General features: G+C 44.6%; 1 protein-coding gene across 1 annotated transcript in view; it reads right to left on the bottom strand.

Annotated features, from left to right (window-relative positions):
* Positions 1-281: 281 nt before the first annotated feature.
* KLF12 (Kruppel like factor 12) overlaps positions 282-16401 on the bottom strand; it is a 309284-nt gene continuing 293164 nt past the window's right edge. Inside the window, exon 9 of the mRNA XM_048494118.1 lies at positions 282-2106. Within this exon, the coding sequence (XP_048350075.1) occupies positions 1925-2106 (182 nt within the window). The 3' untranslated portion in view covers positions 282-1924. The remainder of the gene's footprint in view (positions 2107-16401) is intronic.

Genomic DNA, 16401 nt, shown 5'->3' with positions numbered 1-16401 from the left:
CAGGTGATGTGAAAGACCTCTGCCTGACACTCGGGAGAGCCGATGCCAGTCTGAGTAGACCAGGGGTAGGGAACCTTTAACACTCAAAGAGCCATTTGGACCCGTTTTCCACGGGAAAAGAAAACACTTGGAGCCGCAAATAATTTTTTACATTTGAAATAAAGATAACACTATATATATATAGGGTTTTTTTAACCTTTTACTCCGCTCTTTCTGAGAAGCGCATGGATGCGCCCGTCCTAAGCCTACACCTGCAGGGCGGTGAGCAAGGATGGGGGCCGGCGGCTCTGGCTCATGCGAGCCACAGCGTGCAAAGGGGCAAGACAGAGACATATCGCGGCTCGAGTCAGCAGGTTCCCTACCCCTGGAGTAGACAATACTGAACCAATGGCCTAATTCAATATCAGGCAGCTTCATCCAATAATGCATGGATGCACCCTAGCAGAAACTTTCCCAGGAGTCAGTCCCATTGAGTAGACCAGAGAGGGACTCAGAGTAGACCTGCTTAGAATGGCATTGTACATCCCATGAAAAGTAAGAGAAGATTCTTCACAACCACCATGGTCCCACTGCCTTCCCCATGACTCAGCCACACTTAACTTCATGGATACTGCGGGTTTTGTCTTTAGCAAACGGCCAGCGCTTTGAGACTTCATGAAACTGAGGAAGAGTAGTTCTTCCCCCTGCGTCCTGGGCTTTGCATTCATTTCCCTTTAATGGCAGGTTCCTGTTAAGTTAATCTTAAGCTCTTAGACTAAGCACATTTATACTGGATATGAGTTCTCCAGGGGTACAGAGGGATCACTTCACACATACACGTTGATCACTTCTTATGATGATGTCAATTGATCTTGCATGTGTGAATGAGGCAACACAGTTCAGGAAGTTTTATCACTGCACATCATCTTAAAGAAGAAGAAGAGTTTGGATTTATACTTCACTTTTTATAAGGAGTCTCAAAGTGATAAACAAACTCATTCCCTTCCTTTCTTTACAAGGCATTCAGCTACCAAATGCTAAGCAATTCAGTGATGAACAAGCATGTGTGAATCAGTCCTTATTTTCAGGCAAATAGGGTTAGGGTTGGTGCATTTGGGCTAACAATGGTGCTACTAAGCACAGGGTAGTACATTTTTAAAGGGTCTTTCCTACTCAAAATCAAACAAGTAGATGTAAAAGAGTTATGTCACATTGAAATATTACTGGTGCCTGTTTTATAGATCCCAAGAACAAAAAATAGGGGCTTTTTTTTTAAAAAAAAGGAAAGGTAACCCTTGTAGTGGCATCCATAAAAAGGGGGTAAATGTGAAAAAAATACCACCATCTTTTATTGCATATGTGTACAGAGGAATCCCTTCATTTTGAAGAGCTCTATTTTGTAATATTTCCTCTTCCCAGACCGTATATTCTGGCTTTGGTGATTGTTAATTGCTCAACAATCAGGTGTATGGTGATGTACTGCAAGTGTTTTAATAGCAATTAAAAGGGAAAGAAAAAAGTAAAAGCAGCGGCGGTCCAGAGGGCTTGTTCATTTCAAAAGTCTGTGATGTCTGGCCATTGTGATAGCACTCATACGTTAGGAGAAAAAAACGTGATGGTTCCCAAAAGGTGCACACCATAAATATTTTTTAAAAGGACACGGGGTGAAAAACGATGTCCAATCTTGTGGCATTTGGGGGGGGGGGGCTCATTATCTCCTGGTTGAAGAGGATAACTTTGCCCATGCTGGAAAGCCAACTTCAGACAAGAGGGAGAAGAGTGGCACGGCATTTCCTGCTTTCGTTGTCTACGGGACAACACAGAACGCCTCTCTTTTGTGCTAACGCCATCAAAACGGGATTCAGCCCTGCTGAATTCACTGGAGATAAAAGAGACCCAGCTCTCGGTACTTCCAATTTTTTTTTCACAAGGTAGCATTTTTTTCTCAGACAAGCATGTGTCTCCGGCGGTGCAACGCCAAGTGATCCGAACGGGAAAAGCTGCGGTCACAGTCTGCGCACTTGAACGGTTTGACTCCCGTGTGTTTGCGGTAGTGCCTCGTCAATTCATCTGAACGAGCGAACTTCCAGGCACAGCCTTCCCACGTACATTTGTATGGTTTTTCTCCTAGGAGACAGAGAAGGAAAAGAGATGGGGGGGAGGGAGGGAGGGGGGACAAAAAAAGGAACGTCACTTCAGATTTGGAGACCTTGGCAGGGGCGTAGCAAGGGGGGAAAGCGCCCGGTGCACCAGTGCGTCCTCCGCCCCGCCCCGGAACACCCCACCCAGCCCCCGGAACACCCTCGCCACACCCCCACAGGGGTACGCGCCTGGTGTGCTGCCCCCCCACCCTCTTGGAGCTACACCTCTGGAACTCGGGTTTCAAAAACAGCTGTTCACAGCAACAGAAAACCACCCACTTAACAAAGTTCCTGAGGACGTACTGCACTCAAGCCTGTTGACACATCAAATGCATGTATATCCTGCATATATGCGCACACAGAAACAGCCAACATGCGTTCTCCTTAAAAAGAAAACTGGGCTCCAATGCCTGAATAAACACATTACTTAAATCACATATTCAGAAGTATGTGTGTGTTAAATGTTACGTAAGAGTTTCTCAGTTCACATACATAGAAGAACCAAGAGTACACTGTGAATGGACTGTACATGCCCTTACTGTAACATGTGAATGTCACCGCAACTGTCAGAACTTGAGCTTACAGTGGTCTTGGATTGATTGATTGATTTCAAACACTCATTAATCACCTCTCTTCCTTATTGAGATCAAGGTGGCTGAGACCATAAATACAATACATAAAATAACATACGTTAATAAAAAAAACCTGTGAAATTTAAAGACACAATTCAGGACTGCTAGTCCACATAACCATCCACATAACCAAATGTAGTCCTAAATATCCTACACACCGAAAGTGAGGGTTCCAGGCACACCTCTCTGGGGAGGTTGTTCCATAATTGTGGGGGCATCTCCCTATGATTTTAGTATCAGGGGAGGATTCATTCTGTATACCACGATGTAAAGTACAGCCTGCAGAAAGCTCTTTCACATCAGTCCTTGAGGCTCTTTGTACTCGCTCTGTGCCAAGTGATACTTCCTGATCCCTAACAAAGTTGAATCAGTATCAAGGTGTCTGCTGGTCAGAGGGATAAGGAGAGGGTTCTTGCCTGCCACCTGCCTTTGTCTTGGCAGTTCTGCCATAAACCCCACAGGAACTGGGAGTGACAAAAACCCAGGTTTCTGCAGGAGCGACAAAAGTATTATAAGGAGAAACATGAAGATTTCTATCATTAGCTTTTCTAGTTCAGGCGGTGGAATAAAACCGTTGCTTCTGAATATAACAGGTTGAGTGATAGGAGGCAGAATGTGAGGCCACTGCAGTATGTTAACAGTGAGGGCAGAGACAATGGTATGTGTGTGGGGTTTCCCCCACTTTTTCCTGTAATGCCAAAAGTGAGCAGATGGTGGAAACAGTTTTATGCATATATGGAAGGACATGGCATTGGGGCCAAGGAATTTGGCAGCTGACAGGAGAACGGAGAGATGGCTGGGTGCCACTCTGAAATGCACTGTCTCCGGCTCTTGCCACAAACAGCTGCCTGGCTGTGTCCCACTGCACCAATGCCTCACATCTGACTTGGCACGGACTAATAGCCAGAAATGGAATGGTGGCAGGTCCTTAAAAAAGGGAGTGGTCAGCACTTTAATAGGCATTACTAAGCCAGCAACAATAGGGCCAACCCTTGGTAAATTAAATTTTAAAGATTAAAAACATTTACAAGTGCAAGTTTATTTATTTAGGAGATTTGCTTGAGATGGCTTGAAGTAAAGATAATACAAAACAATTAAAATATACCCATTAAAAATACCCCCCCCAAAACCCCATAAGAAACAAAGCCATTAAAAATAAAACCACTAAAAAAACCCATAGGAAACACACTATTAAAATATAACCATTGAAACAAAGTCAATGAGACACAACCATAAGAAACAAAGGCATTAAAGCACAACCATTAAAACAAAGGCAATAAAACTCAACCGTAAGGAACAAAGCATCAACAATAAAACCACTAAAACAAAACCACAGGAAACAAAGCTATTAAAACAACCATCTGAACAAAGCCAGTAAGACACAACCATAAGAAACAAAGATACTAAACACAACCATAGAAACAGACCAATGCCGTTAAAATAAGCCAAGGAATAACAGTATGAAATATACATTGAGCAATCTAAAATGATATAAACAAAACAATCCCTGGGCCAGAAGCAGACCATAAAACATTTAAAACACTTACCCCCCCCCCCCCCCCGAGTTAAACATTTGACCTAAAAGAAAGTTTGGTAGGCAGCAGGTGGAGGGATGTTCTAAATGGGAGGCACCACCACCACCAAAAATGCCCTGTTTCTGGTCACCAAGGAGAACGCGGCTTCAGAAGAGGATTTTAACTGGCAATCTGGACAATATAGTAGAGAGACCTTCCTTGGTGGTCTCCCTTCTTAGTACCAATTCTGCTTAGCTTCTGAGATCTGATTTAATTAGGCTACATTATGCCACCTTCCTTCCCATCAATCATCCTAGTTCCCTTCAATCATCAGTTAGAACATTAGAAAGTAGACTCAGATTTACTTAGAATCATAGAGTTGGGATAGTCCCCAAGGCAGTGGTGGGATTCAGCAGGTTCGCACCACTTTGGCAGAACTGGTTGTTAAAATGGTGCTTGTAATCAACCTGTTGTTAAATTATTTGAATCCCACCACTGCCCCAAGGGCCATCAAGTCCAACCCCCTGCAATGTAGGAACACACAATCAAAGCACTTTTGACAGATGGCCATCCAGCTTCTCATGGAGGAGTTTGTATTAGACTGCCTGTACATTTCCTTTATGTATTTCCATGTATTATGAGTATATGTCAGGACTCCCCTGCATTGACAATGAAAGAGTCAAACCTATAAAAGTTCAAAGCTTTATTGCAAGTGTCAGGAAAGAAACGAAAGCCTGTTCTGAAGCTCAAGCTCTCAGAACAGTGGTAATATAGAAAGCACTTCCCCCCCCCCCCCCCCCCGCATGTGTGAAATACAACATTGAGACTTTCTCTGAAGCAGTTCTTCAGACTGCCAAGGTTACAGTTGGCTGATCAGACAGCTGTGGAAATAGACAGAGCAGCAAAAGCATTGCATAGCTGAAAGCCACAGATCCCATGGTAGCCCAACCCCCATGACTACCATCCTGACAGTATGAATCATCCCTGATACCCCAGACCAGCCTGATCTCTCCAGCTTGAGCTTGGAAATTTCGTAATGGGAGGCCACCAAGGTTGAGATTAGTATGCAGAGGAAGGTGATGGCAAACCGTCACCTCTGCTCTTCTCTTGCACTGAAAACCCCATGAGGTGGAACTTCATGAGGTTGCCAAGAGTCACTGTGATGATCTTTATTATCAGTGTTGAAGCTCTGCTATGTCAAACCAAGGCCCATTCACTCTAACAGTCTCCCTGCCCCCTGAAACCGAAATGAAGACAGGAAGGCAACCACCCTCCTCAACTGTTTCTCTCCCAGCCACGGTGGACTCTAATCTGGAAAACCAGGTTCGATTCTCTGCTCTTCCACATGAGCGGCGGACTCTAATCTGGAGAACCTGGTTTGATTCTCCACTGTTCCACAACAGAGGCAGACTGGACTCTAATCTGGTGAATTAGATTTGTTTCCCCATCCTACACATGAAGCCTGCTGGAAAACCTTGGGCCAGTCATAGTTCCCTCAGAAGTCTCTCAGCCCCATATAACTCTCAAGGTGACTGATGTGGAAAGATGAAGGGAAGGAGTTTGTAAGCTGCTTTGAGACTCCTTACAGTTGAGAAAATCAGGGTATGAATCCAAACCTTCTTCTGAAATTAAAAAAAAAAACATTACCTCTAAACATGGAAGTTCTGTTTAGCTAACATGGCTACTGATACAGCCATCCGCTGAATTCATATTTGGTAGGAGACAAGTTCCACTCCACAAGTTAATTATGCCTTGTATGAAGAAGTTTCTTTTGTCTGCCTTGAACACATTGGTCATAAATTTCATTCAATCAGCCCAGTGCCATTCAGAGACAGCCCAAGAATATTTTGGTGCCAGCCGCTGAAATGTAATAATGATTAATGACCTAAATTATAAATAATAATTTACAAACCTTTAATGGCACCCTAAAACCAGCCAACTCCCTCAGGGCTAGGGTGGCTCTCCCGGGAGCTGATGCCAGGGTACATGGGGGCTGTCTCATGTTATTGTTTATAAATTACACAGAGTTATCCTACATTTTTTTCTGTCATGGAACATGTAAGGCAGCATATCTGGGGTTTCCCAGAAGATCTCCAATCTAGGTCCTGTTCAAAGGAAAACTGCTTTGCTTTACCAAGCTAGTTTTACTGTGTACTTTTCAATCATATCTGGGAGCCAACAACTCTGCAAGTTAGGTTAGACTAAAAAATGAGAGACTGATTTGCCTAAAGCTTGCTTATAAACTTCAAGAACCTGAACTCGGGTCCAAATGGTATCAACCATGTACTGGTATATAAAAGAAGGGGATTTAACACAGGGCAAGGGTCAGGATTATATCAGGTATATCTGGGATTAACTTAATCCAAAACTACAGTCTTGCTTGGTGGATATATTTATTTTATGGAGGGGAATGGGAGGAACAGAACCGGAACACAAAAGAACAAAAAGAGAGGTAGAGCCTCATGCTGAAAAGAATCCATTTATCATCAAATATAAATTGCCCAATACATTTGGAGAGGATTCTTCAAAAGAATATTTGGGAGTGAGCTGTTTTTGTTGGCGTCTGACACCAAGATACAGGGAGCCCTTTTGCCCTCTGTGAGATCATGACAGAAATGTGTTGAGCAATTTACATGTAATAACAAAATGCTACTTTTGAACATAAGCGTGCAGCTCTCACTTGCCATTTGTTCTTTTCTTACATTTATTTTCTGGCCATATTTCAAAATGCAGTGCTTGTTTGTAGCATGAGGGCTTCAACACACTTAATGCTGCATTGGATTGTAGCCCGTATGTGTGAATGCTACGTTACAACCATGGGGGGTCTTGACCAGAAGTTCCAACTACTCCTTTATCACAGAGGACTTAAATCCATTGCATTTGCTGTTGATGCTGACATCCTTCGGTCCCAATCCAAACAGTTCACTTGGAGGCAATAAAATTTTTAAGACAATTTTATTATGCCATGGCCAGAGAATCCTCCCTAACTACAAAGTGTTCTTCTAAAGCCCTGTGAAAACAAGTGCTTATACGCCATTTTACATCATTATTATATCACCACATTTTCCACCATTACCACAGCATAGCAACACAAAGCATCCAAACATTTACTGAGGCCCACTTTCATAGGTGCATGCGATGCATGTCTGACATTTCTTTCTATAGAGTTATGGCCTTGGCTACTGATAAACAGCCATGCTTGGCCAGCTGGAACCGCTTCTAAGGTTCTTGCTATTCCACTAGCTCCTCAAACACAAAAAATAATTCTTAGCTCTAAACAAGATAAAAATGGTGTCAGCCATGCCAACAGGCATTTTTCCCTTCATTATCTCAAGACAATCCACATACTGTTGAGGAAAACACCTCAACGGGAAACCTCTAAAATGAGGATGGTTTTATAAGCCTCCCTAAAAATAGAGAAGCTGTCATCTGATCTTTCTTTAAAACCCTCCATCTTAAAATATCCCCATGGCTAAAACTAATCTTACCTGAGTGAAGGAGAGAGGAACAGACTACATTGCAAAGGTGTATGGTCAGCAGATGCTGACAGGAGGAAAATAATTCATGTATCAGTTCATGCACAAAGATACCCTTCAGATATGTAGGTCATGAGGTCTACACTCCAGTAAACTGAAGTATGCAACCAATGTTGTCATTCAAAATGGAAGCTGAGTGCTCAACACAAGTTCACCTGGGCTAATGAAAGGGTCACCTTACTGGGCATTAACTAAAACTCTTGAGTTGTTTTTTGGGACAGTCCCATGTAGAGTACATTACTGTAGTTCAGTCTAGAGGAGGAAGTAGCATGGATCACTTTGGCTAAATCACTGGAGTCCAGGTGACAGAAAACCTTTAAGGTGTTCTTGTTGACCTTTAAGGCCTTGAGCAATTTGGGACTGTAGTATCTCTGGGACTGCATCTCTCCATACTGTCCATGGAAGACCTTTCAGTTCTCCGACAGTAATCTCTTAGTTGTCCCTGGCCCCAAGGACATCCAGCGGACTTCCACATGAGTCAGGGCTTTCTCGACACTGGCTCTTACATGGTAGAATTCGCTACCAGCAGATATTAGGGCTCTGAGGGATGTAAATCAATTCCACAGATCCTGTAAAACCAAGTTATTCCACAATAGAAGTCGCTATGGTTTATGCCGTACACCAGTGGTGTACTGGGCCTAAATGGCACCTGGGGGCATGGCCACCTCCCCGTGCCCCCCTGCTCGGCTCCCCACCCCCCTTTCTGGTTTTCCACACCCCACTTATGGGAGCCAGCTGGGAGGCCTGGGGAGGGCAGGGCTCGGGGGGAGGCTCGAACCTCCCTGCAGAAGGTTCAGCTGGCTTCTGCCCTCCCTGGGAGGCCTGGGGAGGGCAGAAGCCAGTCTGCAGGGAGGCTGGGAGGGGGCGGGGCTCAGCAGCATGTGGCTTGGGTGCACGCTGTTTTGTCACATGGGGGGGCACCCGGATACCCCATGTCCCCATTAGTGGTATGCTACTGCTGTACATGCTGGCTCCCTAGATTATATTCCCCTCCTTTCCCGCCCACATAGGTTGGTAAAGAACTGGGACAAGAGGGAGGTTTATTATGGGCAATGTGTGAAACTTTAAAAGCCATCTGAAATATTACTGATATTGGAATGTTTTAATTGTTAAATTATTTATTTTCTAGTTTCAGTACTGTGACTTGAAATCATGCGTCTAAGCCGCTGGGTGGGGTATCAAGTCAAATAATTTTTTTAAAAAAAATAAAATTTATGAGCAAGATACCACTGAAAGAAAATGTGATTAGAAACCATGCCCCGCTGCTTTTGGAATAACAAAGTTGAAGGGTATTCACAAACTCTGACCATAACCTGCCAAAGATAAATTCATCCCAGCTGGGGCTGATGGATCAAAATTTGCGCAAAGCAAATTGAACAATTCAGAGGAGATGCTGAGCTGTCCTGTCCAGCATTTCTCCTGTCTTGTTCAATTTGTTCAATTTGCTACATGAAATTTTGATCTTGTCAATGAAAAGATTGGCTACAAACAAGCAAAGAAGCTGTGATGGCAGTTCCAGGCACTGATCTGCTCTCAGGAAAGCAGAGTGTGGTGTAGTGGTTAAGAGCAGGTGGACTCTAATCTGTAGAACTGGGTTTGATTCCCCACTCCTCCATCTAAGTGGCGAACTCTAACCAGGTGAATCAGATTCATCCCAGCTGGGGTTGGCAGATCAAAATTTGCACAAAGCAAATTGAAAAATTCAGAAGAGATGCTAAACTTTCCCATCCAGCATTTCCCCTGTCTTGGACTCTGATCTGGAGAACTGGGTTTGATTCCCCACTCCTCCACATGAGTGGTGGACTCTAATCCAGAGAACCAGGTTTGTTTCCGTGCTCCTCCACATGAAACCTCTCAGAACTCCCTCAGCCCACCTACCTCACAAAGTATCTGATGTTGGGAGAGGAAGGGCAGCAGTTTGTAGGCCTCTTTGTGACTCCTTACAGTTGAGAAATACAGGTTATAAATCCAAACTCTTTTTCTTTTCTATTTAGATAATGTGACTTTTACTCCAAAACGCTCAAGACCATGTTGCTGTGCTCTTCCCCCTCCATTTTATCCTCACAGCCACCCTGGGAGACAGATTGGGTTGACAGGAAGTGACTAAAGCAACATGGCTGGAGTTCAACCATCAGCTGTCACCTTCTGTCAGCCTAACCTGCCCTCCCCTTCACCACCTATCATTACAGTGTTCACAAATTCTCCTCTTCTCCGAGTCTCCATGTGAATTCTGACCACAGCTGATGTCTGTGTCAAAGTTTCTATACCCCCATGATTTCCTCTAAGTACATGTTTCACGTATTATGCATGTGACACCTGGCCTCTTGTGAAAGCTGTAATAGTCGTTTTTCTCCATCTGAGGACTTGATCTATTTTTCTTGTAATAGCGGGATTTCCCCAGAAGAAGAACAGAACATTTTTCTTGTTGGATTTCTCCAACAGAGGAGTTGTCCTTTTTTCTTGTCACGATGAGAATGAATGTATTCTCTCCCAGAACATTCTGTGGTATGTTCTACTTCTTGATACTATTTGAGTACATGAAGGTGAAGATTGGATGAAGATAGCTGGCACTGGTAGCCAGAGGATAAGCTATAAAAAACCCCCCACCATTTGCAGGTTTGATTCTGACCCAAAGGTTACCTTAGTCATTTTCAGCAGCTATTTTTAATACAAATATTTAACATTTTCCCCAAACATTCCTTGAACATGCCCACCTGCTGAACTCTGCTTTAATTACTGTTGTTAAATGATTTCCACCACACCCTTATTTTCCACAGAATCTGATAGAACAAATCAAAGGTTACACCTTCAAGTATGACTTTGGGTCTCAACGAGGTATAATTAAGGCGCAGGGCCTCATAAACTGCCACATTAATTTCCAATTTCATTTGCCTAGTGAGAAGGATGACTACTAGTACTTAGCTAGTAGCTGGAGTGGTGATTAACTGTATTGTGGGGCGTGCCCCAAATACACAATGTTTGGACAATAAAAGTGGTTTTGATTGCCAGCACAACTTTTATTTACATAATGTCCAATAAGACATGGAAACAAGGGGATGATTGTCTGTTTGTAAACGGTGGGGCAGAGACACATTGTTTGTCATTGTCAGTGGGTGGTCGACATCTAACGTTTCTTGGAGGAGGCACTAAAAAGGGTAAAGGGAAGATAATCCCTTTGAGTCTGGAGGAGTTGACCCTCCTCAGATGCCTTTTCTTAGGTAAGATTGGTAGTGAACCTTAAGAAGCAGTCAAGCAACAGCTCTTTCTTATGCTGGGATCATCCGTTTCACCAACTGGGACACTGCTTTTATAGGAGCTCCTCTCGCATGGCCCAGGCCTTCTTACTTCCTCCTCAGGAAGAAGCCATGTTGTAGCAATTCCTCCATCACCAGTATAACTCCAGTCAGTAGAGCCAGAAAAGCATTTACACAAGTGTGAGGACAGAAAATATGCCATGTTCCTCCAAGAAGGCTCTCCACAAGCTCCCTGTTCCTCCAAGAAGCGCTCCAAATTTTAGCACCTGTTGTTCACTTCGAATGGAACACTCTATACAGTTTATGACTTAGGATGATTTGTAAATGTTCTGGTAAATGCATGGATCTTTTGTGATTGCCAAGGACTTGGATATGCACATGTGTGATTTTGCCATCAAGTCACAGCTGACTTGTGGTGACACCATAGAGTATTCAAGCAGGGTGTAGCTGCAATGGGGACATCTGGGGCAGTTCACCCTGTACACTGCCATTGAAGTCATGTGTTGGGGGCGGGGCTGTGTCAGGGGTGTGAGGCAGTTCATGCCCCGGGTACAGTTCCCCCTCCCTTCGTCACTGTATTCAAGGCAAGAGACTTATGAGGTGGTTTGCTATTGCCTGCCTCCACATGGGCTGAAAAAGTTCTGAGAGAACTGTGAGTGGCTCAAGGCCATCCAGCAGGCTTTGCGCAGAGGAGGGGAGAATCAAACCTGTTTCTCCAGATTAGAGTCCACTGTTCTTAATCACTACACCACACCGACTCTCTACACTAATGAAGGGCACAATGCCACTCTAGTTCCAGGGGACTAACAGTATAATCCGAAGCAGAGCTTTATCCTCTACATCTACTGGGGCAAACAGGCTGAAAAGGTGTAATTCTGCTGAGAATTATACTGTAAATTCAGATAGCCTGGAACACATCTCCATCTATATCCAGCCTAGATGAGCATCAAATGTCAATGCTGATACCTAAGTATACACCTGCATCCACTCCTCCACATGACAAGTGGAGTCTTATCTGGTGAATTACAGTTGTTTCTGCACTTTGGTGACCTTGGGCCAATCACAGTTCTCTTAGAACTCTCTCAATCCCACCTGCCTCACAAGGGATCTGTTGTGGGGAGAGGAAGGGAAAGGAGTATCTAAGTTGCTTATGTCTCCTTACAGGACAGAAAGGGGGTGTATAAATTCAAACTCTTCTTCTTCTAACTCCAGAGGGGGACTGAAAACAATGCTTACTCAGTCTTGATATTATTTGTCCACATTATATTTTTGTGTTTCTTCGCAAGTGGCTTTCAGTCCCCAGTGGTGAGAAAAGCCAACAGAAATACTAGGGTTGCCAGCGAAGGAGAATTATTAGCAGCGGGAGAGAATGCACTGGAAGTGACATCACTGCACTACTGGTATCTCGGTGACACACTAGCAATTGGTCAAAAACTCTATAGTAAAAATGACTTCTACCACAGAGTTTTGCTCAAACACCAGAGCACTGCTGTGAGGGGATGATTTCACTTCCAGTATCCACCAGAAGCAGAATTGTCATATTGCTGGCTACAGTGGAATATACCTGCCTCCCACCAAAAGTTCCACCAACTGGCCAGCTGATCAGTGGGGACAGGGGACTGGCAACCCTCAGAGATAGTTATGTAAACAAAGAAAATTTAGACTGTAAGAATCAAAATGGAAGAAGTCCCGACTCACACACACAAACTGTGTGTGGTATGGTGATCACTTGAACATGGCAGGCAGCCCCACAAGGCAAGCTATTTGTGAGAAGAAGCTTCTCACACAGTTCTGGAAGTTTCACCCTCAGTTCCTCAACAGAAAGCCATGTGACTGAAGTACCTATGCTTGCACCATGGTGAACTGCAAACAGTTGGATTGTACATGCCTCCGTGTGATTGCAAACAGAAACTGTACTACTGTTTGCATATATACCATGTGTCAAAACTATGATTAAAGCCTAGGGCTAAGAACTCCTGGTTCTCAGCACCATCTCTAAAGACGATGTCTTGAGTCACTCAGTATCATGAGAGCTCTTTGACCAACTGTGCAACTTGGAGCAGGATTACATCCTTGATTTCAATGGGCTTAGAAGGGTGTAACTCTGCTCAGAATTGCACTGTGGGTAAACATGAAGTATGGGACCTACATGGATACACTGAGTCATCAAATCTGTTTGGGAAAGTGATTTGGGGTTTTGCATCTCACTATAATAGCAAAATATGCAAGCAAGATCTCCCTAGAACATACACATTAAGCAAGCATGTGGGAACTCAGTTCTAAAAAGAGATTGGCATCATCGTTCAGTATGGCTGGGCAAAGCCCAGGAGTTTCAACTATGCATTCTTTTCCTTCTTCTGAGCCTGGCTCATCATGACTGCAGGCAATCTTATAAAATGATGTGTAATAAATTGGGAAACCAAAGGAAAAATATCCCCTCATCTGTTATTCTCCAAGTAGGAAGACATACATCCTACCTTTGAAGCTAGTTTTCTTTCTGGTTCTCCGTGGTGGAGACAGGGATTCCAGATGGGGCACCCCTAACCACATCAGAGCAAATAACAGAAGCCGAGACAGACAACATTTTCTAATTACCAGAGAGCTAGAATTGCCGCCTCTTACCGGTCTCCATCTTCTCTTGAGTCATCTTTAACCCCACTAGTAACCAGAATAACTGCCCAGATTGTTTGTATGGGTGAGCCAACGGGGCTGCAGCAGCAAACGTTAATTATTTATTTAGTTTACTCGCTGACCTTGAGAAAAAAAGAAGGCCCCTGTCCTGATAAATTTATCGACTAAGTTAAGAAACTGGTGAGTTTCTAAAGAAGAGACTATAGGGAAAGGAGAAGCAAATGATGGAAGTTAAACACACACCTCAGATGATGCAAGAAGAAGAGGAGGAGGAGTTTGGATTTATACCCTGCTTTTCTCTCCTGAAAAGAGTTTTACAAAGTGGCTTGCAAAACTCCTTCCTTTCCTCTTCCTTCAACAGGCACCTTGTGAGGTTGGTGGGGCTGAGAGAGTTCTGAACAAATGGTGACTAGCCCAAGGTCACCCAGAAGGTTTCAGGTGGAGGAGTAGGAAACAAATCCAGTTCACCAGCTAAGAGTCCGCCGTTCATGTGTAAGAGTGGGGAATCAAACCTGGTTCTTCAGATTAGAACCTACTGCTTTTAACCACTACACCATGCTGGCTCTCATGGCATCAAAACCACTGAATGATCTGGAGATAAACCCTTTTATAGGGAGGTGATGACATCTTAATATCCACAAGGCATTAACTCGAAAGCAGAACAAACCACTTTGTGACATAGAATCACTTGTGCCACCAGGTTTGTTTTTGTTTTTAGCTGGTAAGTTTAATCTCAGGGACCAAACATGAACACATCTTTTAGGGAAAAATAAAATGTGATATAGTAAGCCTGTCTCTAGGGCTTCCACTGGCAGCACTCTCTGCATGCATTTTTTTTTTAAAAAGCTACGTCAGTGACATCACTTCCAGGTTTTGCCATAGATTTCCCAGGTTTTCCTTGGAAGTGATGCAATAATGTGACTGATCTCAGATGTTTCTGATCCCACGTTTCTGCCCTGCACCACCGCCAGTTGCCAGCCTTGGCCTGGGACCCCTCTTCCCCTTTTGCAAATGGATGAGTTAAAAACAGCCCATATTTACAAATGTAGCAGAGACCAGTGGTGGATGCCAAAGATATTGAAAATAAACTTTACATTAAATTCTAAATGTATATTATTAAGTACTGTGACGAATAATATCCCAAAAGCATACAATGAATTATTTAAATGTACGGTAAGAGCAGTAGGAATTGTGTTTGCAACAAAGTGGAAAGCTGTGCACCACCCAAATCTCCTGGAATGGATGACTAAGCTCACCGAATATTCAACAATGGCGAAACTAACATCTTTGAGACACAGCAGAACCTCTAGAGTACGAGAGAAATTGACTTTTTAATTTTTTTTTATATATCAGTAAGCAGTAAGCTGAATAATTGTATATACTACTAGCGTGGCCCGGCCACGCGTTGCTGTGGCTTATTGTGGTGAAATGGGAAAGGAACAGTAGCAGCAAATCAATTGCAGAGGCCAGCAGTTCATGCTCATGCAAACATGCAGCCTGATACTGAAGTGTATGTCAGTGATGTGTGTGCCTCCACATTCTTTAGATGGAAAGGGGCAACCCTCCCACACACACACATGACATCTAGGCTGGCTGGTCATCGCGATCCTTTACTCCTGGGAGTAAGTTTGGTTGGTGGCAATGGGTGTTAGTTGTTCTTCCTGAGGAAAACTCCTCTGGACGGGGTGGCTTAATGCAGCCATTCAAAGTGCATGCTCATGCGGTGGCTGTACTTGGAGCTTTTAATTCCTGGAGTAATGCGTGCCTGGTTTTCTTAACTGTAACTGCAGTATTCAGGGAATCTAGGGTGCCTGGCCCCTCCCTCCCGCCCCTTGCAAGTCGCCCCTCACTCTCTTCTCCTCCCTCACTTCTCTTTCCCTTTGCATGCCACCCTCCCTCCCTCCTCTTTCCTCCGCTTAGGTGGGTGATCATATCAAGATGTGCTGGGCCCCTGCTCCCTCCCTTTGCATGCCTCCCCACTCTCTCTCTTCCCCCCTCCTCACTTCTTCCCTTTGTACTGCCACCCTCCCTCCCTCCTCTTCCCTCTCCGCTTAGGTGACTCATCAAGATGCTGGGCCCCTGCCTCCCTCCCTTTGCATGCCTCCCCCCACTCTTCTCCCCACTTCTTTTCCCTTGTGCATGCCACCCCTCCCTCCTCTCTCCTCTCCTCTCCGCTTTAGGGTGGGTGGGTCCTATCACATGCTGGGCCTCTGCTCCCTCCTTTAGTAATGCCTCTCTGGCTCTCCTACTCTTTCTCTCACCTCCCTCCCTCCTCCCCTTCCCTTTCCCTCCTCCTGGCTTAGTGGTGGGTCCCATTTAAGATGCTGGGCCCCCCCTGCCCCTCCCTTGCATGCCACCCCTCACTGTCTCCCCACTCTCACTTCTCTTCCCTTGCATGCCTCCCCCCACTATCCCTTTTCTCCTCTCCCTCCTCCCTCTCTTTCCTCTTTGCATGCCACCCGAAAGTGGTGTGGGATCCAAAATTTTAGGTAACAGATTCCCATGGTGATGGGATTCAAACTGTGGCATAGCTCAAACAATTTGCTGGGCAAAAGGGCACGACGCGGGCGGGCCGGATATTCCAGGGGCGGGCATTCCTGGGCAGGGCTGTGGCAAGTGGACACAGCCGCTGGCCAAGTGCGCTCGTCCTTGGGTGGAAATCGGAATGCATGCAGGCGCAGGCTGCCACGCACGCTGGTGCACCTCCTGCTAGG

The sequence above is a fragment of the Sphaerodactylus townsendi genome, linkage group LG04 (genome assembly GCF_021028975.2).
Source record: "Sphaerodactylus townsendi isolate TG3544 linkage group LG04, MPM_Stown_v2.3, whole genome shotgun sequence".
NCBI lineage: Eukaryota > Metazoa > Chordata > Lepidosauria > Squamata > Sphaerodactylidae > Sphaerodactylus > Sphaerodactylus townsendi.
This window is presented reverse-complemented; position numbering and strand designations above follow the sequence as displayed.